The sequence below is a fragment of the Phaenicophaeus curvirostris genome, chromosome 16 (genome assembly GCF_032191515.1).
Source record: "Phaenicophaeus curvirostris isolate KB17595 chromosome 16, BPBGC_Pcur_1.0, whole genome shotgun sequence".
Lineage (NCBI taxonomy): Eukaryota > Metazoa > Chordata > Aves > Cuculiformes > Cuculidae > Phaenicophaeus > Phaenicophaeus curvirostris.
In genome coordinates, this window is record NC_091407.1 from 4,302,904 (window position 1) to 4,330,895 (window position 27,992).

A 27,992-nucleotide genomic window follows, 5' to 3' on the forward strand; every position below is an offset into this window, starting at 1 on the left:
CGCCGTGGAGACGCCGACGCCGCCCGCCATCTTGGCCCGGGGTGGAGGGGGCGGAGGGGGCTGTTCCTCCGGGTTCCGGGGTCCGTCCGTCTCTTGTGGAATAAACCGTTTTCTGCTCCCCAAAAACCTTGTTGTTTTCCTAATTCACCAAATCACAGCATCACTGAACGGTTTGGGTTGGAAGGAAGGGATGAATTAGCTTAAGCAATCATAGAATCATAGAATAATCAGGTTGGAAGAGACCCACTGGATCATCGAGTCCAACCATTCCTATCAAACACTAACCCATGCCCCTCAGCGCCTTGTCCACCCATCCCTTAAACCCCTCCAGGGAAGGTGACTCAACCCCCTCCCTGGGCAGCCTCTGCCAGGGACCAATGACCCTTTCTGTGAAAAATTTTTTCCTAATGTCCAGCCTGAACCTCCCCTGGTGGAGCTTGAGGCCATTCCCTCTCGTCCTGTCCCCTGTCACTTGGGAGAAGAGCCCAGCTCCCTCCTCTCCACACCCTCCTCTCAGGTAGTTATAGAGAGCAATGAGGATAAGAATAATAAGAGTAATAAGAATGAAATCTTGGCCAGCTTGCAGTTAGAAAGAATAGGGCTATAACAGAAGTTGAGATTGTTTACTAGCTGAAACAAGGAACAAATCAAGTAAAGGTCCTTGCCCATGGCAGGGAGGTTGGAACTGGATGGTCTTTAAGGTCCCTTCCAATCCAAACTATTCTATGATTCTGTTGAAAGGACAAAGGACAGACCTGAGCTCACCAGGAGGACACAGTGAGGGAGAAAATCCAGCCAAATTTTGGAAGAGCCACCCCTGTGCAGCTGCAGTGACACAGCCTCCACCATCACCCACTCATGGTGGCAGCGATGTGATGGCTCATCCCTCATTAGTCCTCATGGTTTAGCACTGTGCACAAACCTGATGGGCAGCACTGAGTTATTTTATGCCTCCTACAAGCAGTGGATGAGCAGATGGCTTCCCACTCTGCCAATGAAGCCAGTGAAACCAAGCAGTATTTGGCAGACGCTTGGGAAATGGTGAACTTCTGGATCCTCAAGACAGATAACCAAGGCAAACACCCCTTTTGCCCGCAGGTTTACCGCATACTCTCTGCAAAGGCTCTGATCCCATCCTGAAGGGAGTATAAGAAATGGTGTTAATCTAACCCACCCAAGCGTTAACTGTAGGCTATGCTGTTGGAGCCTTCTTGCTTCTCTGCCTGTACCTGCAATTGGTTTAAGATGGTCTTTCATCTGTTTAATGTTGTTTTTCTTTTAATTAAATGACTGAGATAAGTAAAAAAAATTTGAGGCTGGGAAAAAAAAGAAACAGCTGCAATTTTTAAGGACAGCCATTATGGAAATATTACCTGCAGCCCCATTTAAAGTGCATTTTGTTTATGCTTTGATTGCTTTCTTATTAGAGTTTGAAATTGTAAATGGAAAATTACACCATGTTCTATTACATAAGCAATTAGTTTACACAGCCTGAAATAAAGGTTTTATTTATTATTATGTTTTCAGGGCTGTGAACAATAGATGTTTTTATTATACGTTAAATAGCACTTTTCCACTTGACTTCGTTATAACACCTAATAGTAAAAGGGAGATACTCCTCTTTCATAAATACATGCAGGAAACTGGCTCCCAGATCTCAGAGGACTGAGCAGCAGAGAAGAAGCTTTGGTTTATCTGGACAAATTTAACTGAAGCATCAAGGCACTCGATTTTAGCAAGTGGCCCATATTATGTTCCTTAGTTTCTGGCACAGTGATTGTCTTGCTGATTCCCCATGTGATGAAGGAAGAAATCAAAGGAAAAAGTATACAGGGATCTCACAGTGGAATTATTCCCAGACAGCAACAATGCTATACAAAGGATATAGCAACTTGCTGTATCATACTACATCCACATGTTCTGATTATCTATTAATTAATTAATTCAGTGTCTTTCTTTGGAGTCTTAAATTTTGTAGTTGCCCAAATTCAGGTCAAGTATAGTAGCAAGTTTTTGGCTATGCTTACTTAATGTTTTTATTGCAAATATCAATTGTGTCTTCTAGAGTTTCCTTTAAAGGGATAGTTTGTCTTAGACTCTAATACACGTGCTTTAGCAGTTTAGTATGTGTTTTTCCCAAGGAGATCAAATGAAACCCCCGTTAGATAATCAGCGTGAAGAAAAAAAATCTCATTTGCAGATTAAGCCAATCAGTTCCAAAAGAATTCAATAAAAACAGTGCCACAAAGAACAGTGCCACGAACAGAGAATTGAATGGTTTTCATATATTATCTTTCAAAGAAGTGAGAGGATCTCATGGCACCAGGGAAATCTGAAACAGCTGTTTTAGTAAAAAGGTGCCCGTTGTACAACAGAAATCAGATAATTGGTAAAGCATTCGGTGTTTTACAGAATCTCTAGTCTGGAATCCTTTCCAAAAATTAGGCTGAAATTAGAAGGCTCCTCAAATGAAGGAAAATCTTGGATCTTCCCCTTTCAAGTTACGCAGCTTGATAAATTAAAAAAACCCACCTTTGCTTGATTAAGAGCTGTTAGTCATTAATTACGGAGTAACATAACATTTAAAAATACTCGTTTACAGCGTTGTCAGTTCACACTGAAAACTTATTCCACTACTTGTGCTTATCTGTCAGTTATACAAATGTGCCTTCAGAAGGAGTTTTTCCATGCTAAGGATTACTTTTGGAAGCACTAAACTGAATAATACACCAGAGCAGAACCTTTACTCCTTTTTATGGGCAGGGTAAAGTTTAGGACTTTCACCATTTTCTCTTTCTCACCATGCTGGATCTTTTAAGACCCTAGTGATCCAAACCATCAGGTAGTTAATTTGGAAATAATTTATTGACAAGCTGCGAAAGGCTTTGAGTAAAATATGAGGGGATTTTGTAGCTTGACTTGAGATAACTGCAAGAAATTAATCAGTTGAACAAGACCAAGCACATTCACATGCTGGAATTTGTGCCCTTGAGACTGCTGTTCCCAGCCCAGGCACAGAACACACCTCAGAGAAACATCCTTCCAGGATCACTCATTCCTACGCCTCACCCTCGCGCAGCAAGCTCGCCGCCAGCTCTTACATAAGGTGTCTTGCTACATCACTGCCACGGGCTGTTATAAACCATTTTTCTACCTTTTAATTCAGGTTCCTAGACAAGCAAAAATGCAGAATATTGCCAGAATAGTCTGGAGGACGGGGATTTCTGTTGTGGATGATTAATGAAATATTATTTTTTTGCACTTACAGGGAAATCATAGTTTCATGCCAGTAAGGTCAGGGCCTTAATATGTTATGTGCTTTACAGAGATGTACAGAATGATAGCTCATTTTCTGTCATGACTGAGCCAAAGCCTCAGCAAATTAGAGGGGAATGTTGTAGAAATAGCAACACTGCACTGAAAGCAAAACTTTTTCTTATGTTGCTAGTTGCAGTTCTGGTGTATCTAAATCCACATCTCTCTGCATCAAGATGGGGGGTCCAAAAGTAAGATGTTGGAACACTGGTTCTGTAGATACCTACCAACTAATCGCCCTTTGTTATATGCCTCAAATTACCCTTGGATTAATATAATTTTGGCTTGAGATAGACAAGATACAGACCCAGAAACAAAAGATTCCTGGAGCTATGTTGTAGCATTTGATCTATTCAATTGCATTTTGAAAATAAATTCTTCATAACCTGACCTTCCCAATACCAACTTCACAGGTCAGGCTGCCTTGGCTTGTGGATGTTAAGTGCAGTGCTCGGAAGATCATGGTTCTGGCTACAGTCACAATGGATTTTCTGCTAATATTTTTATAGAGATACATATTATGAAGTATATTATGAGCACCAAATCCCAGAATCTCCCATGTATTTTGTCACTGAGTGGGACTCATGAAGGAATGATTTCTATTCAGCCTAAGAACAAGGCTTTTAAAAGCAACAACTTTCCTGAGAATGGTTCCTTGCTGAAAGGGATAAATGCTTAACATGAGTGGGAAATACTGTCCGCTTAGGCTCTGCACGGTGACAATGCACTAATCCCATGCACAGATTTTTTTATTTTCTTCTTCCAGAGACCAGACCCATTGTATACAATCCTTCAGCTCAGAGTACGGGAAAAAACCAAGAATCTTTAATTAAAAATACACAATAAAATAATGCTTTTTAAAAGCTTCAGGACTTTTTCAGAGTAGATGGGCAATACACACTGGTTTGAAAGATAAATGAAATAAATTCAGTACAAGTTATTTGTATCAGAATGAGCATAGTGAACACTCGAGATATTGTTCACTACTCTGTAGTGATCCTATAGAAACAACAATTTGCAGGATGGGAAGAAGCAGGTGTAATCCAATAAAACAATATAGCAATTATGAAAAATGGAAAGAGATTAAAGTCGGAAGGCTTTAGATTTCTTTTTGCATTGGCATTTGTCAAGGTGAGCAAAATCCATTAGCAAGGAGCAACCTGAGTTTTAACACATCTGAGTCTTTAAAAATGTTAATGTTTAATAGGGTGTGCTCATGCTTTATATATCCCTGATAACAATGAACGGGCTGATAGGCATCTCTTGAGGTTGTAAATCAGTTGCAGAGCCTTGCAAGGCACACAAGCTCTTAGTGTTCACTCTCATGGTTTATTATGTTATCAGAACTCATTGACTGAATTATGGCCTTATAACAGCTCTTTCTCTGCATTATCCTACTGTTACTGTGGCGTTATTAACCTATGTCCCATTAGCAGATTATGTGTCCTTCTCCAGATGAGCACACAGGAGTTAGATGACTCTGTGGCTGTTTAATGTACAAGCTCATTTTCTAGGAGGAACCGATTATTTCCCTGAGCTATGCCCACAAAGTCTGCTTACCTGAAGAAGGCTGGTAGAAGGACAAAGACACATGAGTAGGAGAAACATTTTCTCCCTCGTCCTGTGAACAGAAACAGGAAAATTCCCTCCACTAGTACCCAACTGCACCCATGTAGGAATTTTTCCTCACTCTTACTGTATCCTATAAAGTCTCAAGAGACCCTGTGGTCACAACATTGCTCAGAGAAGAATGTGGAAGAGCAGGATATTCTTGGAAATGTCTAAGAGGCTGCAGACCAAGTCCTTCATAGTTGTGCATCAAATCTTGAGGTGGACATGATCATCCATTGCCCTCCATTTTTTGCCTCTTCTGCACAGGGTAATTCCTGTCCCCCTGTGAAAAACTCTGCTCCTGAGGACAAACCTTGGAGCACAGGCAGATGTCCAGACACCTTTTTCATGTCAGTCTCGTTACAGTTCATTGATTCCCCTGGCCTTTAGCTAATGTACTTTTATTGTTATTAATAAATAATCATCATTTTTCCACCAGTGGAGCCTACACCCGGGAGCCTTGGAGGATTCTAGCAAAAATATTATTAAAACTAAAGGTTTCTAAAGGGTTGAACAGCAGCACAGCTCAGAAAACTGACAGAATCTGCAGCTGGGGAGCAAAACATCCAGCGTGAGAATATGCGACAGGGCATCAAATTGGCTCCTTCCCCCAGAGCCACCATTTAATACTGTGGCCCCTTGTTCATGATCACTTCTGCTTTGTTCTCATCCCCCAAGGATGCAAAGGGTGCAGGTGGCTCTTGGGGAGCTGTTACCCAGGCACGCGGGCTCTTGCAGGACCCTGCCCTGGCATGGCCCATGACTCACTGCACCTGGAGTGCCGAAGCCGCTGCTCTGTGCTCCTCCTGGCAGGCACCCGCTCTGCAATAGCTGCCCAGGCAGCATCCATCCTCTGTCTTCTGCCTGTCCAGCTGCAGAGCCTGACCCTGGCTCCTCCCAGGTTACAAAGATACAGGATCTCTTTCCCAATCTAGGCAGAAGCATTGCCTAGAGGCAATGGTTTCTCCTAGTGGATTCCATGTGTCTGCTCATAAACAGGCAGGAGAGATGGGAAGGAGTCATCAACAAACTTAGAAACAGAGATGAACATCCAGGCACACAATTCTCTGGACAGTGAACTGCAAAATAGTGAGTCAAGTGGTTTCAGGGGCATTTTGGCAATGCTGGTAGAGGATTTTGGGGACAAAAATCAATAACAGCATCAGCAATGAAAACACTGTGTTGCTTAAGGAGGTGGTTTTAAAGGGGTAGCAGGAAAGCAAAGAGAATCAGAGCTGTCACCTGCAAGTGGACCTACTCCTGTCTGCAGTCCTGAATTAGCACATCTTCATGCCACCACCATTCCAGCTCCTCCTTGGTCAGCCTTGTCTTCCCTGAGGACTTCCTCACCAGGTGCACCTTAGGCCATGTGCTGGTGTGGGCTTTCCCTCCTTTGTCCTGCTTCCTCCATTGCATCACTAGTGGTCCAGCTGAGGCCAATGACCCGGTGCTGTCCCTTAATTCTGCCCCTGAAATCACACAGACAGTCCATTACACAGATTTTCACTGGGAAACAAACACCTTGCCCCAGTGTTGTAGATGAAATAGGAGCTCTAGCTTAAGCTAATCCAGGTTCCAGAATAAAATAGGGTGCTTTATATAGCAGGAAAATCTGGTCTAAATGGAAGTAAACAAGACCTCAGAATCTTTTTGTCTATGTAAAGCCAGAAGGTGTGTTTAAGCAGTAACAGAATGGCTATAAAAGGGATGCCAAGATGCTTATACCACACTTTGATGTGGACATGGCCATACAGAGTTTGCTGCAGTACGTGGGGTTTAGCTCACTGCTTTATTTGTCAGCAGGGTTGGTCACACTCCTTTGCTTTTGCACCAGCTTGAAGAAGTCTGTTTGCAATTTGCCTCCTGGGCCACGACCTCTTCCTGTGATTGGAAACTTGAATGTGGTGGACCTGAAAAAGCCCTTCCAGTCGCTGACAGAGGTAGGGTCTGAGCGAGCAGGCAGAAGGAAAACATACAGTTCCTGAAGTGAGAAATGCAACTAGGGAAATGGGGATGTGATTGTATTTGCATTGTGTAGAGGGCAGAAATGATTACAGGTATGCTTGAGGGTGCCAGCCTGGAAAAGCAACTATTTTTCACGGTACTGGGCGGTTTTATGATACAAATGTGACATGAAGGCACCAGACTAATTTCCTATAATCTGCCAAGCAGCTTGTTTTAGGCTTTCAGGCTTGCCATATCCAATACTTGTGTTGCTGAGAAAAAATATGGTTGATGCCAAGAAGTACTAATGCAAAGAAATGACCAAAGGAAGGGTGGGAGGCAGCTGTGATTCCCCGCCCCTGGCTGGAGGAAAGAAGCGGTGTTAATGTTATCTCCCAAGACGTAAGACCAGCGTTTGATGAAAACAAATTCAATTTGTCTGCTGTAAAACAGGAGCTGCTTCTAATCTGAAATTGAATTTTTGGTATGCATCTAATGCATAGCACGTGGTAACCCCGACACATCGGAAACAAGAAGACATTTGGAGCGGATGGCTTGCAGTATGATTAAACAAAGTCTAAAATATCCGAGTGAATGATTGGATTGTCAAAGCCACCCTTCTGTGTAAAAGATGATTCACGTTTAATTTGCTGGAAAAGCCTAGAGCTCCTGTGACATTATCTACAAGAACATGCTTCTTAGTGGGATTCAAGTTTCTGGTGGCCAGCAAATAATTTTGTGATGACTGCAACACTACCCACCTTGCCATAATTAGAGACAAGTGCTGTCCTGAATGAAAGAGTTATTGTCTAGCTTTGTTTTGGTAGTGTTTGTGGCTTTAGCCTCAAAGATGTGTGCACGCCCGCTTGCCTCAGGTCAACAGCATTCAAATAAACAGGCCTGCCTGCTACCACATTTTCTAGCCAGCCTCCAAATGGTATTGCTATGCTGGCCTGTTACTGCAGAACTCCGCAGGAATGAAAAGGCATTTTATTGACTTCTCCTCTGATAGGAGTGGTGATAGCAGACACCTTGTTGTGCAAACAGGGTGCAAGCAGAGATGCTGGCAATTGATAGCTCTTGCTCATTAGTTACATTACAGCAGCACCTGGAGATTTCAGGCAGGGTTGGGAGGGTCCTTTTGGACTAGAAACTACCTAGGATGGCTACTTCTAGCGTCTAGGTCCAGGTCTGGTTTTGAATGAATGTATTTATTCACCTTGATAGCTCTCCAAGATATATGGCAATGTCTTCACTGTGCATTTTGGACCCAAGAAAGCTGTGGTACTGTCTGGATACGAGACCATCAAGGATGCCCTTTTAAATCATGCTGAAGAGTTTGGCGAGAGAGCAGAAATACCCATTTTTAGGAAAATGACACAAGGAAATGGTAAGTGAACTTTTGGCTGGTTAATTTTTGAACTTTGTCTGTTATATTCCCACAACAGAGTGTCATCCTCTTACAGATTGTTGTTTTTCTGTATAATACTGCGCTGAGCAGATTGCATATCAGTGTTTCAGAAGGTCTTACAAACGTCTAACCATGGGTAACTTAAGGATGTTATACCTTTATTTTAGGCATAGCATTCAGCCATGGAGAGCTATGGAAAACTATGAGAAGATTCACCTTGTCTACACTGCGAGATTTTGGAATGGGGAAGAGAACCATTGAGTTCCGAATCCTGGAGGAAGTGAATTCCCTCATTAAATACTTTGAATCCCATCACGGTGAGTGCCAAGAATTTCATCCAGAGACAGAAAATGTGTCTAGCAGAACAATAAAGATTAATGGAAGTTTAACACTAAATGGTATCTCATGGTTAAAGTTCAGCATGTGCTGAAGTAGGTTATTGAACTGAGACCTTAGAACATTGACACCCAGTTCCCTGCTCTGTGTTCTGGGTGGTGAATGAGTTTTTGACTGTGGGAGCTCAGGACTAAATTTCCATAGGAAACCAGGCTGAAATGGGCATAATCACATTGTCATGTGTTTTCATTTCTTGAAATACAGGGAAGCCATTTGATACAAAGATGATACTCAACAATGCTGTATCCAACGTCATCTGCTCTATATTGTTTGGAGAGAGGTTTGAATATGATGATCCTGTATTTCTAAATTTGCTGAAGCTGTTAAATGAAAATGTCAAGCTGTTGGGCTCCCCTATGGTGCTGGTAAGAACTTGATTTTATGTTTTAGCTGCTGGTTTTTTAGGGGATATCCTTGTTGCCCTTGTTTGTCTTCCTGGCCTCCTACATCTTGCTTCTCGAGGTGCAAACAAGAATATTATCAGCCAGCCTGTACTAAACACAGTATCCTCTGTATCCTCAGTGTACAGATTCCCAGGCCCCTGGGCTTAGTGACTTTGTTAGTAAAAGAAAAAAACTAGAAGTCTTTACAAAAGGAACCATTTTACCCCATTTGAAGAGCAGAAGCACAATATGTCTCTCACATCAGAGATCAGCCCTGAAATGCCATCACAAGTCTTCCTTCTTGTATTACACCTTCAGTAACTCTTAGTTCTGCCTCTCCTAGAACTGTATTTGACAAACTTCTTTTTCTTTTATTTTGGCCACTGAAACTCAATCTTAGCAAACTAAAAGCTGACATAAGCCCATTCCTTCCTGACATAAAGCTGCTGCTTTGAATGCCAGTGGAGTCATCTTTCTGAGGTGTAACTCCAGACTCACTAAACCCAAAAAGCACCACCCAAGCACAGGTCAGAGTTACACACTGTGTACTAGGCGTTCTCTTAGGACGAGACAGGTGTTTGTTTAATTGTCTGGCAGGGCAGACAATTCAGGGGGTGTCCTTGAAGATGTGCACAGCTCTCATGGGATGATGGGGGTGAGAAACCTCCTTTCTCCTGAGAGCATGTGTGTCTGACACACTGCAAAGCTGTGTTCAGTCTGGCTCCTAGGAGCAGTATAGTTGGGTTAGCTCGGTGCTGTGCCTAAGCTAATTGGCTTGGAAAGCACCATGTTGACACAGCAACGTTGCCTGTCTGCGGAAGTGGACAGTTCAAGTCCCTCCTGCTGCCATAGGATGTGACACCCCTGAGGCTTTTCCCTGGAATAAGTACAATGCTCACATTCCTGTTTTTTATATCTGAGACCCTCTGTCCCACCACTTACACAGCTGGAAGCCCTGAAAGAAGATTAGGCTGATGAGTCTCTCAAAAGTCATGGCAAGGACTCATGCAGAGGTGTAACAGAGAGTACACTCTATTTCTGCAGCAATTCAAAGCTGAGCGGACTGTACAAGAAAATGTGAGGGAATTACAGCCTGAAATGTCAGGGCATGGGATAAGGGACCAGCAGTGTGAATTGAGATACCAGTATGTGTTCCAAATGCCAATTAACAGCAAGACTTCTCTTGCTTCACAGTTATATAATTTCTACCCATCCCTTGGATTTCTCTCTGGAGCTTCCAAGACTGTGCTACAAAACGTCAGTGAACTGAATGCTTTTCTCCAGAAGCTCTTCCAGGAACACAAAGAAGAGTTTAATGAAAATAACTTAACAGGCTTTGTTGATGCCTATCTGATGAAGCAACAACAGGTACTTTAAAGCTAAGTCTCAGAGTCTTCCTGTTCTCTTAGCTCTGACTTACTATTGGGACTCACCATTTGTCAGGGACTGAGAGTGAGTGTAAACACATTTCAGTGAGTGAGTGGAACAATTTCAGTGAGCAGAATATATCAAAGATCATACTCACAGTGAGCTGTGCTGTACTCGCTCCATAGCTCCACTGAAACTGCTGGTTAAAGGGATGTAGTTGTCAAGATGTCCCACGTGGGTGAAATAAGTTACCACACAGCATATGCAAGGAGGAGATCATCCCAAACCTTCCTGCAAGAAAAGCACAGTAATAAACTTCAGGGCAGTAACTAAATTCCAGCTAACCTAATATCTGGACCTGGGAATTGCGTATATGCTCAGGACCAGACAAATTCCATACAGCATAGGCCCTAATGCTAAAATAATCAACGTTTAGTGTCCCAGAGCATGTAAAGTCACCAAAAAGCTAAAATGCAAATAAAAATGTTGCAACACAGTCACACACCGGTATCACTTGCTGTAAAACTTATGGCCATTATCTGTATGTTTTGAAGGAGTCCAAGAAACCCCACACTATGTTTGATAATGGAAACCTGTTGTTTTCAACCCTGGACCTCTTTGCTGCTGGAGCTGAGACTACTTCTACAACCGTGCGCTGGGGTCTTCTTTTGATGATGAAATACCCAGAAATTCAGAGTAAGGCTGAGAAGTCCTCTTGTACAATATACTGTTGCATGCTTAAGGCTTTGGTTGTGGAAAGGAGTAGAACTCATTCAGTGTTGTCTAATTATTCTGAGTACTCTGAGAGAGATAACAACCGTTGACTTTACAATGGAATTTTATTCAGGTGGGTTGCAATAAACCAGCCCAGCCAAGTGGGAGAGGCTAAGGGCCAGTCTACAGTTAGATTGGATTTTTGTTCTCCTGCAGGCTGTGGGCTTACATCACTAAAGGTCTGCTCAGGAGCTGATTCTGATCTGGTTTCTGTTGAAGACTATGGGGTAATAAAGGTGTGCGATCAGAATCAGGCATGGGGTGTACTGTAGTGACTCCATTCAAGCTTCCTTGACTCAACAACAAACCTGAAAGAACCACACCCTTACTTGCCCACTTCTTCACTTCCCAAATACCCCTCAAAGTTTTCTCTTTTCTTTCTCTTGGCCAAACTGGAGGCCATTTTAGCTACAAGATAAGAGCTTCTTTATCCTTTCCTCTCTCCAAGGAAAGATTCAGGATGAAATGAACCATGCCATTGAACCAGGAGAGCTGCCTAAGTTGGAGGACCGGAAAAAAATGCCTTATACAGATGCAGTGATACACGAAATACAGAGGTTTGCCAATATTGTCCCAATGGGTGTATCACGATCAACTCCTACTGATGTAAATTTCCGAGGCTATGTGATTCCTAAGGTGAGTTTTGAGGCTAGCAGCTTACACTGCACAGATTCCTTACAGTTTTGTTGAAAGCAGATAAGAAAAAAAGTATAAAAATCTAAATGGCTTAATCTATCACATGATTCTTTGTCTTGGATCCAGGACAGCTGTTATAAACATGCACTGGACTGTAGTCTGTTACAGCTGTTTGAATCCAGAATAACCAGAGAGTTTAATTAAATCACACTCATTTGAATCTGTTATGCCAAATGTAGAACCGCTACTTCAGCATCTATCTATGAAGATCCAAAAGAAGGGAATATTTTGTGGCCCCAAAAGAAAGCAGCAGCTACTAGTGACAGGCAGAGCCACAGAGGGACAGGGACGCTTCCCCCAGTTCTGTTTGTCGTGGCTTGGTCTTTTTTGCCTCTTCACATTAGAAAAAAGAGAGCAACCTGGCTCAACTAGGAATGTGATCTACTCCAAACATCTCCTGTGAGTTTCTTTGGTCCATTACAGGGTACAGAGATTATTCCACTGCTGACCTCTGCTCTGAATGACAAGTTGCACTGGAAAACCCCAGACCAGTTCAACCCTTCTCACTTCCTGGATGCTGATGGGAACTTCATTAAACGAGAGGCATTTATTCCATTCTCCATAGGTGAGGGGTAATGTGTGTACCACCTGATGCTAGGCTAATGACACAGTTCCCACTAATTGAGGAAAGCATGAATGTCAGGGACACAGAATATAGGATAAGGGATTTCTGGTCATTGTCCTGTCTACCATTGCTGTAGATAACCATCTCTTCCTTGGAAGATCTGAGACACTGGTTTACCCATAGTCACTGAACGGTCTTGCACACCTACAGGCTTTCTCTTGTTTAAGCCCAAATCAGTAGCACCTTTAATCTACAGTGAAAAGGAGGGAAGGAAAAATTTCCTACCTTAGCAGCTTGCTCCTACAGACTGTACATCCAGCTTAGAAGGTCTCAGACATCAACACAAACAGTTACGGTGCTCATCATTTACTTCTCTTCTGCTTGTTTTCAGGACGAAGGGCATGCATTGGAGAAGGACTGGCCAGAATGGAGCTCTTCCTTTTCTTTGCAGGCTTGCTCCGCAAATTTGTTTTCCACCCCCCTCCAGGAGTGGATAAGTCAGACCTAGATCTCACTGCTGATGTTGGCTTTACCTTGAGCCCCATGCCTCACCTGGTTTGTGCTGCGCCCTACGAATGATCAAACAAAATAGAGTTAGTGTAGTAAACTCTTCAAGCTTGAAAATGAGTCTAGTGTCGGCTGAAAAACTGTCTGCACCTAAGCTTTAGGGGAAGGAATACCCTTGGCACTGCTCTTTTTCCCTCATCCACGTCATTCTTTAAAATGGCTCTTGCATTGTCTGTATCACGCAAACCCTTCAGTCACCCCTAAGTGCTGTGCTCAGAAACAGTGCGATTCATTCCTGGCACAGCACATCAGAGATACAGTTTTCAGTGCTGTTTGAAAGGATGAAATGTCTTCAAGCCTTCTCTAAGGATGTAACCCATCAGAGGCTCTTCCCTGAGAGCCTCCATGGGGAATTTCTCAGCCTGAAGTCCAAGCTCTATAGCAGAGCTGATTAGCAATGGCCCAGATGGAGACAACAGACACTTAACGGATCTAGAAATCTCCCCAAGATGGTTGTTCAGCTGAGCCTCAGACTGAGCTTCCATTGTGCAATACAATCTGCCTTATCTTTATTACAGAGTCCCAGACACGAGGGTGTAACATGGGCTGATGCCAAGAGCCAGGCAGGGGACAGTTATCAGAAAACATCTGAGTGGTTTGGGAAGTAGGTTGATTCCAACTCCCACTAGGCACTTTATGCTGAGGAGCCTATTTATTTAGCACTTTTCTGCTTCTGCTAAGAAACACGTTTCTACCATTCCCTCACCTTTTCTCGTTTTGTGCTGGCTTTGGCACTCCAACCCCTTACTGGGCCAGCTTAGATCCCTAAACTGATAGAAAATGACCAAACACAAACCTGAAAGTGAATAGTTTCATCATCATGGCTAAAACTGGACATAAGCCCGGGGCAGTGTAAGGGGGATGCAGCCTGGGCATCAGAGAGCTGAGAGAGGCTCAGTCCCCTTCTCCACTTGCACCTTAGAAGCCGTAGTTGCTCTCTAGATCTTCTCTACCATCCACAGAGAGAGAGGCGGGCTCCTTGGATGGTTCAACTGCCATAAGGTTTGAATTGCTCCCTCTCTGCATTGACTGCAGGGTGAATCATCATCCCCAGGCTGCTAATTCAAACTTCAGTCTTGTGTATCAGGTGTGTCGGGATGAATAGGGACAACATTTTCCATTTGACTGAAAATGGGGTTTAAACTCTTTAGACAAGGTTGGTATCTTCAGCTGTACACCAGAAACACAGCCCCTGGCATTTCAAGTTGTCTTCCTCTCCAGATTCCTTAGGTCAGGGATAGGCAGCAAGGTCTCCAGGCAGAGTAACACATCAGCCTGCACTGCTGAGCAAATATCACTGCCACAGGCTCTCACAGAAGTTGTATGTGCTCAGTATACAGCAGGAGCAGGACCATTGCAATAAGAACTGCAAGCAAAATTTTGGTGCTTGCAGACATGCTTTGGCCACTTAGGTAGGAACTGAAGTTACAAATTCAGAGGTGATAACGCTCACGTTCTACCAGAATTGATCCTGTATCACTATCAAGTCTAATTGGATTTTGAACATAGTCACTGTGAAAATAGATGCAAAACTGGTAATAGAGTCTGGAAGGAGAAGCAAGTTAGAACTCATGACCAAGTCACTCACCGGTACCATTAACTTGTCATATAGGGGTCTTTGTAGAAAACTGGTGACACCCCAGAGACTGCGGCTAAAGCAGCTCTTTGATTACTACAATTAATGACTTATTTCATGTGACAGCCATTAGGAGTAGGAACAACGAGCTGTACCTGCAAGGCTACACCCATGGAGAGAAGCGTGTATGTGTGTGAAATCTGAATGGTGGCAGAGAAACAACAGAAGAGGCTTCTTCTGGTGCAGTGAAACAGGTACAAAACAAGATACAGGTTAGGGAGCAGTGAGTCACTGAAGATGTTTTTGTCTTGGTTTGAAGGCAGGAAAGGCAGGATGAAAAGAGGAAAGGGAGAAACAGAAAGTTACAGAGACTGAGGGGGCAGTTATGGTAAATCTATAACATAAAACTACAGCTGCTGTCTTCTAAAGCAGATCTGTGCTACAAATGGAAGGAAAGGAAGGAAGAAGAGAACATGAAGGGGTGACAAAGTTGGGCAGTCAAGACTAGTAGGGCGGTTTGGTCAGGACACTGACTCTTTACACTGACTTTACTTCATGCACCTAAAGGCAGCATGCTAATAGCTGTACTGCACCTTCTACTTGCACATGCCTTGTACCACAGGGCCAGCTCCAGCTTCTGGCTACATCTCAAGGAGTCTGCTTGACAAGCTATGTACAAGAAAGCTTTCGCTGCTACATTTTCTTACATCTGTTTTGCTGTTGCTGTACTTGCAGTCTAATTACTAGAAACCTAATAAATAAATATTTTACTCTGTTGCTGTTGATCTATCTGGTGCTGCAGGATGAAGTTGATTTGGAGTCAAACTGATAAAGTTGGACTGCACCGCCTTTAACACACCCACACGAGAGAGGTGAGCTCAGGGATCCCTCGGCAATGTGCAGCCAGAACATGTTTAACAATAAAAAGAGTGAGCAATACTCATAGATATGAACAGCTTAAAGGAAATGATTGAATTTGTAACTCCACAAAATCACGACTGAAAAGGTCTTTTTAATACTTAAATAATTGTCCCCTTCAAAAGGATCTCCTATCAAAATCATATGCACAGTTCATGTGTTGATGCAGTTTAATTATATACGAAACCTGGGACCTTGGAGCTTTGTTACCAAGTCTCCACATGGAATTGTATCCTTGCTGACTTACAGGAACAATTTCAGAACTCATTATTTGATGAATTAAGGAGTCCTTACAGATTCCTGAAGTGCTTAAGACATCACGCAAGGCTTTTTCTTGCATTGGTCCCAGGGAAACAGACAAGCAGTTGAGATGGTATTATGCTCTGGATACCACACTCCCAACAGGATATACTGACTTCAGGAGATTTTGGGACATGAGGGAAGAAAAATGAGGATGGAGAAGGAAAAACACTTCATGTGCAACCTCATTGTATTTGTTTGCTGTGAAGGGGAGATGGAGAAGTAGGAAGAGTAAGGCCATGCAATGTCCAGAGAAGACGAGTCATCTACTTCCATCAATCTTTTCTCATCACAGAGGCATAATGGAAAATTAAAGTAAATGGCAGTAAGTTTAAGCTAATAAAAGGAAACAGACTTTTATGCGTGCTACAGCCTTTCGACACTGGAGAAAGGATGCAATTCCAGTTACTTCAACATAAAAACTAGACTCTAGACAAGATCAAGAAAAAATATTTTCTTGGCTGGGTAATACATTAACTTACAGTGCCCTTGGAGTTCCTGTTGTGCCTGGATCTGGCTGCTATCTGGGACATGGCTCTAGACAACTCTCTGATGTGGCCTCCTACAGCAATTCCTGTAGCTCTTGTCCTCGCTTAAAAGGAACTCATCACAGTAAAAGCCATCAGGAATTGTCTGAGGCTGCAGGCCTAGATGCACTGCTGGTCGAAAATGGGACTGGCAGGGAAGGCACAGAGATTTGGAGGGATTTAAGCTAATTTAGAGGAAGCAGGAGTCTTGCTTTACTTGCTTCTCCCCAGGCTGTCTGATGGGCAGCACAGCAGCTGCGCTTAGGGGTCGGTGGACGATGCCACCAGCGGGTTTGCACACAGTGGAGTGCCATGTGGGCAGGAGGGGCCGAGGACAACCCGGCTGCGAGCACCCTAAGGGGCCCCAGGAATGCACCCGGAGCGGTCTCAGTGCCTGGCAGGTGTTTTGTGCTCGGCTCTGTGTGCTCAGGCAGGGCAGCACGTAGCAGCTCCAGAGCAAAACACGTACCAGACACATTATTGAGACAGGAATTTCTTGTCATCGCAAGAGCTTGACTTCCCTTTGTCACTTTAATGCATTGCGCTCAGAACCTGGTTTAAAAAAACCCAACGCACTCCCTCCGACCCCCGTCCCAGCCCTGGCTTTTCAGAAATAATTTGTCTCTTTCTTGAAAGGCCTTTTTATGATTTCAGCGGCTCCCAGGGCAAGGATGAAATACCAGGAGATCCGCAGCAACACGTAACTTCTGCACTACAGGGTGCTGCCGGTCAAACAAAACCCTGCAGGAACAAACATTTTGCATGGGGTGCAGAGCATGTGCCATTGCAAGTTCTCATCGCCATGCCCACGTTCTGCACCTTGTGCCAGCCCTCCTCCTTCTTGCCTGTCTTTACAACCTCTGCCTCTTTGCTCACTTGGCCAGGCAGGGTTGAGTCATCCTAGGCATGCTCTGGGGGAAACCGTTGCCTCCAGCCCATTTCTTGGAAACTAATAAAAAACTAATCCCCAAAATGTTGCAACACACTTGCTTCTTCTGCTTCTGGTTGGCTGTCGGGCTGTAACATCTCCACACCACGCAGGCAGCTCCGGCGCGCGACCAAGCAGCCGTTTCCTTTGGGACTGTGGAACCACAGCTCTGCCCTTCTCCACATTAGGTTCATTTACTTCCCCACCTCCTCTGCATTTGCAAGGCTGAAGACCCATATTTGCTGAGTAATAGCCTTTATATGGTCTAACCTTTGGTTAAATGTACCTTCAGCCTTGTGTTTCCTGATCATGTAGACAGATCTTTCTTGCCTGAACATCGTATTCCATTGTTTGTTTGTTCCCAATATCCTCCTGAGAGCCACTATTCAACCAGGTAAATCTCAATTCCTCCTGTACAGAATTTAAACGTTTATGAGAGATGCAAGCTCCAGGTGTTTCATATCTTTGACTTAAAATAATTCTGTTCTCCTCTCTCCTTTCCCAGCCTGCCACGTCAGCTGGCTTCATTAACTTCATTAACTTCTTCCCTCTGTCTCTTAGAAGCTGCTCTTGCAAAATGAAGAATTGTCCCAGAAGTTTCAAATCTAATTTTGTCTTTCCATTCCACTCATGAATCCAGTCATGATCACTTGATCCAGGCTAATTTTCCATGACTAGCTATTACATGTCCTCTACTTCAGACACAAAGTCTGAAATCACATCCCTTCTGGGCAGTTCAGAGCTGACTTTATGAAGAGGTTTATGGGCTGCAACCCCCAGGGATACACGGGCTTTGCCATTATTAACAACCTTTGATCTCCACTTGACATCAAGAAAGCTAAAATCTCCCATAACAATAGTATTCTTCTCTCTAGTAACACTGAGAACTCAAACCCTACCCAAATCTGAATATGGAGGTTTCTAGTAGGATTAAAAAAACCCAACCTCTTAATTTCCCCGTGTCAGCAGAGTGTTTGAGGGTCATAGTACTACTAAGAAAGGACTTTGCGGTCTCAGGGGGAGGCGGAGGTTATAGAGGAATGCCAAGCACCTTTTCCCATGTATATGTTCTTGCACACACATGCATGGGTTTGTAATTTGAAACTCTCTTTACTTCTGGACAGGCTTTGCAAACTGCTTAGACCACATTCTCTGAGGTGTTTAAAGAGGGTGGAGTATGCAGTATTTATTTAGGTACTCTACAAACCTTAATAAGAATCGAGTGCTTGTAGCAATCGCAGAGAGCAAACAGAAAGCCAGCTGGCAGAAACTGAATAGTGCCACTGCATTTTTATTGCTCCTAACTCCCCAAAAACCAGATTATTACTAAAAAAATGTCTTTTTTAATTTCATTTATCTCTGATCCTACATTAATTTGTCTGCTCTGTGCAGCAGTGTTACTAGCTGTGCTCTATTTTTCAACTGGCTATAAAAAATCAGCTTTTAAATTTCCTCCTGGTCCAACTCCTCTTCCGATCATTGGTAACCTGCACTTGGTGGATCTTAGAAGGCAAGATAAAACAATAATGAAGGTAGGACAAAAACCCCCAAACCCAGACCCTCGTGCATTTTAAAGCTGCCTGGGATGTATCAGTGAGAACTTTTTTGTCTTTTTTAATTCAAACTGAATTGTAAAGGTGTACAAATTGCTTTATAATATTTTCTCTAGGCTTCTTCTAGCCAATGTCTCTGTTGATGTAGTGTCATTTATGAGCGATCAACTATTATAAAAAGACAGCTGGGTGATACGGGATTTCTTCATGTAATTGTGATGATGTACATGAAGTATATAATGCTTGTGGGATTTTAAATATTAATTTGACAGCTCGGACACCTAGAAATCTTTTTAAACAGTTAGGACATAACTAAAATGAATGAATGAAAATGCTTCCATCCTTTCCACTACAGAGAGCTGGTAAGGGGAATTCAACAACGCAGTGACCTAAAAACTGCCTCAGAGAGGGCCAAATCCAGATGCTCTATTGCAAAACATCCACTTCCCTCTTGACAAATTTGATACGTGTTAAAATCTAGACAGCAGTACAAGAAAGGGATAGAAAAGTTGCACTAAGGAACCAGAATGAATAGCCTGAAAGCTCTTCTATTAACCTGTAATTAAGACAACTTACCCTGCTTATGGTGGTAAACTGTTCTTCAGTGCAAGACGAGGCTGGCACAGCCCAGGGTGTGTGGGTCAGGCTGCTGAGTGCTCCCTCCTCGCCTCAGCAGACAGCACCCTTGGGGATCAACCCGCGCCAGGGTCAGGGAGAGAGAGTGAGCAAACAGACAGTGGCAGTTCATGACCAGGAGTCGCTGCAGCTCCTGTAACACTGGTGCTCGGCAAACACTGGTGCGTCTCTGGGAGCAGCCAAGCGGTGGCTTCAGTGCTGCCGGGGGTGAGGCTCCCAGCACCTGGGGTTGTTATGGGCAATAGCAGGACTGGGGTCAGTTTACCCAGTGGGGCTGGGCAGATGCTGCTGCAGCCTCTGAATGGCGGGTTGGAATTATCTCTGCATGCTTTTATCACCTGCGAGGCTCTATTTGGTATTACCTGTGTTTTCTTTTACTTTGGGATCACTCCAGAGGGGTTATCCCTCCATCTCACCCCATAGAGAGCAAAAAACGGTGACTGCATTGAGCCACAGGCACCACTACTTGTTGGCTGGGCACCCTGATGGGGTGTGGGGGGATCTCCCCTCTCTTCTTTGAAAGCCGCCAGCGGACCTGGCACGGGCAGAGGCTGCGCGCATACACCATGTGTTTGCTTAGGCAGAAGATTTGGACTGTGGCTCCCTGTCCAGCTCCAGCCAGGTCTGAGAAGCAGGGCATGGAGTTACAACTTGTGGTCAACCAGGGCAAACTAAACGCCTGACATGGGGCAAACAGCTCCTCTGGTGTAGCAGCAGGGATGGAGTAATTCTTGGTATGAGAGGAGCATCATACCAAAGCTTTCCTCTGTGATAGCACCATTATTTGCACTAAAGTGTTTTCTCTGTTTCTGTCTCTCTCTGGTGTGCCGCTTATATTGCCATTTGAGATCCAGCCTTTAACTGTAGGTGTTTTGGTTGTTCTTCATTTATTTTCCCCTTAACAGCAAAACCAGATTAGTTATGCACTAAGGGGGGCGGGGGCTTTTTCATGTCAAGAAGCCTAAAATCCATATGATGCTAGTCAGGCATCCATACAAAACGCCTTGTGCTTCAATGTGATGAGCTCCAGCTCACAGGCACCATTCTACACGTAGCAGCTCTGCAGCCATTCCTGACAGGGCACCAGGATGTAATGTTTCCTTTCAGAAAGCAACGGGCACTTTCCTCCCTTTCTGACCATCACAGCTCGCCTCTCTTTCAGCTTGCGGAAAAATACGGCCCCATCTTCACCCTCCACTTTGGGTTCCAGAAAGTTGTGGTCCTGACCGGGTACGAAGTTGTGCGGGACGCGCTTGTGAACTACACAGAGGAGTTTGTAGACAGACCATCCATCCCAATATTTGACCAAATTCAGAACGGAAACGGTACTAGAGCAATGAGCGGGGGCGGGTGGGAGGGACGACGCCGTCGCTTGGTGCCAGCCTCACTGCGCACCCCCGGAGCCCAGCTTTTAAACATCCCCCTTGGACCCTGCTGAAGCCAAGCTGACAGAAAATATTTGGTTTTCCTCACTTGCATGCAATGCCTCCTGGCTTTTCATCATTTTTGCTAAAGCACTTGCAGCCGATCCATATCCTAAATGTTTGAGGGTGAGGAGTGGGATTTTTAAAGGCACCACGGTAATTCTGGGGTTAATTTCCGTAAGATGCCTATGAGAGTGGCTGGCCAATGCTAACAACTTTACAAACCTTCCCCACGGTTTCAAGCGACTTTGGACTAACTGTTTTGGCTGTTTGGAGCTGTAGAGTTTTTCCCTTTTTCCCACTGCCAGGTGCTACAATTCTGGGCATCGCCAGTCCCCAGCTCCTTTCCCCCTCAAGAGGCTCTTGGGTGGATCAATGTGAAACAAGTGCAGGCAGAAGCATAAGCTCAAGTTGGAAATTCACCCCCACAAACAACCGCATAGTTTTTCCAAGGCAACTCTCCATCCCATAGTATTTCAGAAGACTTTTGGCTTCGTTTTTCCATCCTCTGCTTCAGCCTAGGCTTTAGCTTTGAGCATCCAAAAGGGCGGCTTTATATGCTGGTCACAGGCTGAAGTTGTGATTACAATTAGAAATTAAATTACCCAGCCATAATATCAATAGATTAATTTATCGCTACATAAGGAAAAGGAACAGATGACGAGAAAAGCATTTTTCTGAGCTAATTGACATGTAAAATACCCATGCAAGAGACTGTCAGTATTACACTATAAGTCCTTTCACACCTACCTTATCATCCCAAGTCTGAGCCACTTAGAGGTGACCCAAAGCTGTAATTTCACAGGGTCTGTTAAGTAACAAGGGTCACAAATTTTCCCAGGAAATGTTTTTTTCTTCAGAAAACACCAATCTGTTGACTCCAAAGCTGTATGCAAAAAAAAAAAAAAAAAAAAAGAATTATCCAGATGAAACTGCATGAATTAAAGAACCATCAAAATGTACTTTAGAAATTTGCTTTGACACTTTTAAAGCAAGAAGTTTTGCTTTCCAAATTAAAACTACACTGCTTTAAAACAGTGTTTACTCTAGAAAAAGCAAATACATTTAAAAACCTTGCAGCTACGATGAACATGCCAAGTGCTGGAATCCAGCTCTTAATTGACAACCTGAGATAGTCTTTGGATTATTGACACGCTCTGATGGGATAAAATACCCATCTCTGCTTTGTGGTGTTAGTGATCATCAAGGAATGAGCTCAGTAACCTCTGCAAAATCACAGTATCTCAATAAAACAAACAGTTCAATACTCACCAGGGTTATGAAGACTGAATTATCCCATCCCACATAGGTAAAATATCCTATGACTGGAATAGGACAAAGGCAGAAGCTTCAAAGATACAAGCTTTTTGCTTGAGGCTTTAGACTTGCAACCAAACTGGGTCAGAAAGATTGCATGATTGACTTAGACCCACATCTCTCCCCAGCTCTGCAGTCAACCAAAGCTGGACTGAAAGCTATACACGTTTATCTTGCACTTGGGAGAGGGCTGGGGCAAACTGCCATGGGTGGGAGCTTGTTTGTCCCAAACTACAGGCTCAGTGAGACTGGGAAAACGGAGCTGAGAGGACACAGGGATGGGGCACACAGCAATGGGAAACCCTTATCCCCAAACCCGTGGGAAACTAGGCAGCAGAAACACTTGTGGAGATCCCTCCTCTTTCATTTTATTTCATGTGATGGGGCTCCTCTGTGCATGAGCCCAGCGGCGATTTCTCACGGCTCCTCAGGTTTGTTCTTCTCTATTGGGGAGCTATGGAGAACAACTCGGAGATTCACTGTATCCAGCATGCGCAACCTCGGCATGGGGAAAAAAATGATAGAAGGGAGAATTTTTGAGGAGCTTCACTTCCTTATTGAGATGATCAAATCCTTCAAAGGTGAGCTGGAGACCGTCACGATGCTGCACAGCCTCATATGCATCACTGCTGCTGCACCATCCAGTTAACATTTCCATCCTCCTCCCATGGTAGGGGAACCTTTTAAACTGACATCCTTCAACTGCGCTCCAATCAACATCACCTTCATCATGCTGTTCGGGGACAGGTTTGACTATAAGGACCCAACATTTCTCACTCTCTTAAGACTCATAGATGAAGTCATGATTCTTCTGGGATCTCCATATTTGAATGTAAGTAACCTGTCCCACAGATTAACCTTTTTTTTTTTACATTTGTGAGCCACACAAACCCTAGGATTTAGTTCAGCAGCGTTCAAATGAAAATCCCTGGGATGCTAAGGTATTACTGTTACCATACAGAACTCACCTGATATGTCGTGCATACAGAAGAAACTATTCAGTATGTTGATACTTCTGCAGACTTAATGTTTCTCTGTTTTTTTTTTAATTCCTCACTAGTATTTCAATTTTTACCCATTCCTTGGATTTCTTTTCAAAACCCACAAGATCATGCTTGGGAAAATAGAAGATGTGCGTGCCATTTTAAGGCAATACATGAAGGCGAGCAGAGAGGATATCAATGAGAACAGTGTGAGGAGCTACATTGATGCACTGATATTCAAGCAACAAGAGGTATTCAACTGCTTAGTTCTGTCTGTTTGCAGTGTCTCCTCTGAATTTTCTAGCTAAAACAGTTGCTGAGTCTTGATTTCAGTCATGTAATGTAAACCTGTTGAAATCAATGCTGCTATTCTAGTGGTATGAAAATCAGAGTCCAGTCTCTTACAGTTGGTGTAATTGACAGCAGGGATTTTTCTATCAAAATTAAGATAGGAAAGCCACTGCCTCAGTCCGCTCCTGAAACAGCAGCACTAATAATGTGAGATCAGCTGCATGTTCCTAGTAGAAAATGCATGAATTCACATGAAAGCTGACTCTGCCTTTCTTTTTACAACAACAAATCAATTAATCATTGATAGTGTTGCTCCAAGATGAATGATACACTTAACGTACTTGAATGATAAATCACCTGTACAAGTCCAAGCCCTGCCTGCATCTTACTTTAGTAGAGACTTTGCAGTTTCACACATCAGTTGATTTCATTCAACACAAAATATTTGGACTCTGAGTTCTTTTTCTTTCTAACTGGATCTGTGCCAACCTTAGGCACTAAGTATTCTACCCAGCTAAGTGAAGGAAGGGTCAGTACAGTCCCAAAGCCCAGCAGAAATGGTCTGAAAGGTCCTTTTGAGCATCACTGAGGATCCAATCCTGCCCTCGGGCAAGGAGGAGGCCCTTAGAGCTGGGATTAGTTGAATCTCCTTCTGCACAAGGAAGAGACCAGGCTTTTTCCAAATCTATGAGTCTGAGTCCATGAACTCCAAACCTTCCATGTTTGGTGAATGCTGTGCATTCAAGATCAGGTCTATGATATCAACCAGTTCACAAACACAAGATCATAGTCAACAGTGTCATATGTCACGCAGGATTTCCCAAGCTTGCTGAATACTGGCAGTTTCAGGACCTTTCTTCCCACTTGTTCTTTTCAAGGAGAAGAACAAGAAAGACAGCCTCTTCCATGATGATAACTTAATAGCATCCCTACTCGACCTGGTCATGGCGGGAACAGAAACCTTAGCCACAACACTCCAATGGGCCATCCTGTTGATGATGAAATACCCGGAGATTCAAAGTAAGCTCCTTTCATCTAACCTTCCTCTTTGGCAAAGTTGATACGAGGAGGGGAGAGTCCTGGCCTCAGATCCACAGAAACTCTTTTGCCTTAAGAGCTGAATCCCATCTGTTTATTATTATGAACTCCTGGTATAATTAGATGCTGATGAAAGTCACAATAAAATAGTCCCTGTGCCTTACTGGGAGAGAGGATGAATGGAGAGCAAAGTGTGATGCTGGGGAACAACCTATCTGCGTACTAGAAATAGAGCAGGAAAATACGGGTTGGTGCTTTAAGAATCCCCTTCCCTCAGACCCTGGGAAAATATACTTTTCCCAAAACCAATCTGAGGAAGGAACTGGCTTCCTTGCTGGGATCCAACTGTGTTTGTCCCTTCCAGAAAAGGTGCAGGAGGAGATTGGGAGAACTGTCAAAGCTGGAAGCTGGGCCACATACGAGGATCGGAAGAACATGCCATTTACAAACGCAGTGCTACACGAAGTGCAGAGGTTTATCACCCTCCTGCCCCACGTCCCCCGCTGCACGGCTGTTGATACCCACTTCAGGGGCTACTTCCTTCCCAAGGTAGGCAACTGCTCCATCCCAGGAACACACTATCTCATTTTTGCCAGCGCCATGAAAGACTTTAGAGGGAATTACAGGACTGAAGCCCAAATTAAAGCATCCAAAATCACCCCCAAAGAGTTTCTTCCTCTCCAGTGACTGCCGAGTCCACAGAGGCTGGTTCTGTAGGACTCAATCCAGTACCTCTCATGCTCAGGACTTCCTCACTGCACAAGTGACCCTGGTTTACCTCCTTTATGCCATCTGCACCATGTAGCATCTGCCAGGGAATTACAGGATCTGGCCCTCTGCTTGAGGTTTTCACAGCACCATGTGGGGATTGGCTTCAATCCTTGGCACTGCTGGGAAAATCTCACTGACTTCTCTCTCTACTGGCTGATGGGATAAAACCCTCAGGGTCTCCACCAACCCCACATGGAGCAAATATCCTGGGACACTAAAGTATATTCCAAAAAAAAGAACCAAACCAGAGCATTTCTGTGATCTTCTCGTATACTTTTCTTCCAGGGTATAATTGTAATCCCGTCACTCACCTCAGTGCTGCTGGACAAGACACAATGGGAAACACCACATCAGTTTAACCCCAACCACTTCCTTGATGCTGAAGGGAATTTTGTAAAGAGAGACGCTTTCCTACCCTTCTCCACAGGTAACTAAAGGGCTAGTCTGCACAGAGCTGGGTCTACAGCAGGACCATTTTATTGCAATATACACTAATTGGGTCTTTGTGATTAAGTACTGCCCTGAACTCAGTCAATAAACAACCAGGTAACCGAATGGAGTCAATTATGCCACATCCAGGGAAAAGGCTGCTCTCTGAGCACACCTCTCCCACCTTCTGGCTTGGTTCCCAAAGATTCAACAAGAGAGAAGACAGAGAGATATATTGCATTCAAAAGAAGGTAGGAAAATGCCTCAAAGCTCTCAGGAGTAGATGGATAGCCAGACAGGAGAGGTGGGGCTGCCAGCATAGCTAAGCACGGGGCTTTGTGAGCTCTCCTAGAAGTGAGGGTACAATCCTGGGAAATGCTGAGGAGATGGGAGGGTGCATCATATATGCATAATAACCCTGAAACATGGCTAGGAGTTGCTACTGCAGGTAGCTGTGTGACAAGAGACCAGGCAGACACACCGTGCCGGTGTGACTGGGGCAGTTACCTTTAGCAATTTGGCCTTCTCTGCTCCCAAATGCTCCGGTGCATTTCAAGGTTTCACTACTGCTTCCATTGCAACACCTCAAATGCCAATGTGTCCCATGGCGAACATTCTACTTTGATCTTTCCATCAAGTAAACACAATATTTTCATCTGCAGGGCGAAGGAACTGCATTGGAGAAAGCCTCGCCAAGATGGAGCTGTTTGTCTTCTTCGTAGGGTTGCTGCAGACGTTCACTTTTCAACCCCAGCCTGGAGTTTCAGAGGCTGACTTGGACCTTACCGTCCCCCAAACAACTTTCACGTTAAGGCCTCAGCCTCAAGCAACCTGTGCTATCCCGCGTGAATAAAAACAGCCTTGCTGAAGAGCAATCCAGCAACTGGGGAAGCTGCTTGGATATAACTTAACCATCCTAGGACTTGCCACCTCCCATCCTACCACATCACGCTCTTTCACCCCAGAATTGCACTGTGGGTCACACATATGAGCCGTCTGTAGGTGCCTTCCAAACTTTTCCAGGCTCCCTCATTATCCATAACTTCTAGTAATCCTACCAGGCTAGGCAGCCAAATCAAACACAGAGTGAAACACCAGATCAATTAATGTCGTTGGAGGATGAAGTTACTTCTGCCTTAGAACCGTGTTCTAAAAAAGGCCCCAGAGCCTGCAAAGCTGTTTAGATAAGCAAGTGCTGTTACCACCAAGTTCAACACTTCTTCCCAGCCTGAATGAAACAAGATCTACATTTCATAGTTGGCAGTCTGAATCATAAAGCCACATGAGAGTTGTACCAGTAACTGATCATGAAAGACTCAATGATACAGAAAAATAAACCAGGCTCATTTCTAGTTTTATGCATCGCTGTCTTTCCTGACCTTGTTAACTAGGAACAAACACCGTTCCTCTCTTCAGACCTCCTGGGTAACGTTAAGAGCCAACATCAGCAGTTAATCTAGGATTTGGGGGAGTCTGGCCATTGGAACCAGCCATGCAATTTCCTTGCAGATGGTGTCTTATTTCACAGTGCTTGTATTACATGCACACATCCAAAGAGAATTGGGATCAGGGATTAGACGAGACCTAGGTTTGGTTGTTTTCCTTTCTTCTGTAGCTTTATCTGGCTGGTTTCCCTGTCTGTAGCACTCTTATCTGCCATCATATTCCGCAATCTTATTCCAGTTGATGGGCTGACAATTTTTCATTCACTTATCTGCCTGCAAATTGTCGCTTGTCCATATGCATTTTGTTATCATGTGCTTTATCAAATTGTTTCCCCTTTCATGGGAACCCAATAAAGTTTTAATCCCATGTCTTCATTATATTTTATATGCCCACCACCCAACTTTGCATTACACAGCAATGCAAATGCCCTGAAAGGCGGATCCTGAGCTCAGAACGGTAATGAATATTTTAAGCTTTACTTATGTCTCAGGGGTGAGTGGTTCTGCATACCTTTATCCTACTAAATAACAGCTCAACAGGAGGCCCTCCGTATCTGCAGAGTGGTTTCTCCAGGGCAAAGAGCTTTCTCTTTGTGCTCAGCTATGGGCTACCAGTCAGTCCTGAGGACAGCCTTGTTTTTTCACTTTCATGTCTTCAACCCTCGGTTGCAGAGAGGCTGAATGGAAGGTTTCCACCACAGCTTCACTGATGCTGGTGCTGTCCCACCAAAAAAAAACCAAAAACCCCTTACCTTTAGAGAGGCCAGGGCTGTTCCTGCTTTAGTTTCCTCTAAAAGTAACATGAGCTAAAAAGACAGATCATAGA

At 44.0% G+C, this 27,992-nt stretch overlaps 2 protein-coding genes and 1 long non-coding RNA gene across 3 annotated transcripts; 2 read left to right on the forward strand and 1 right to left on the reverse strand.

The window, feature by feature from the left end:
- Window positions 1-55: 55 nt before the first annotated feature.
- Window positions 56-19,953, reverse strand: LOC138727799 (uncharacterized). The gene is made up of 6 exons (XR_011338616.1): window positions 19,409-19,953; window positions 16,307-16,499; window positions 12,749-13,032; window positions 10,586-10,719; window positions 6,169-6,395; window positions 56-139 (listed from the first exon to the last, which is right to left on the reverse strand). It is a non-coding gene; the product is annotated as an uncharacterized lncRNA (long non-coding RNA).
- On the forward strand, window positions 6,622-13,850 carry LOC138727798 (cytochrome P450 2K4-like). Its single transcript, XM_069870584.1, has 9 exons — window positions 6,622-6,866; window positions 8,098-8,260; window positions 8,449-8,598; window positions 8,882-9,042; window positions 10,255-10,428; window positions 10,983-11,124; window positions 11,651-11,838; window positions 12,322-12,463; window positions 12,855-13,850. Exons 1-9 carry the CDS (start codon window positions 6,642-6,644, stop codon window positions 13,040-13,042), a joined length of 1,533 nt encoding a protein of 510 aa, XP_069726685.1. The 5' UTR covers window positions 6,622-6,641; the 3' UTR covers window positions 13,043-13,850.
- LOC138727797 (cytochrome P450 2W1-like) lies at window positions 18,464-26,712 on the forward strand. The gene is made up of 9 exons (XM_069870583.1): window positions 18,464-18,811; window positions 20,631-20,793; window positions 22,641-22,790; window positions 22,884-23,041; window positions 23,270-23,443; window positions 24,362-24,503; window positions 24,886-25,070; window positions 25,578-25,719; window positions 26,384-26,712. Exons 1-9 carry the CDS (start codon window positions 18,614-18,616, stop codon window positions 26,572-26,574), a joined length of 1,503 nt encoding a protein of 500 aa, XP_069726684.1. The 5' UTR covers window positions 18,464-18,613; the 3' UTR covers window positions 26,575-26,712.
- The last annotated feature ends 1,280 nt before the right edge of the window (window positions 26,713-27,992 follow it).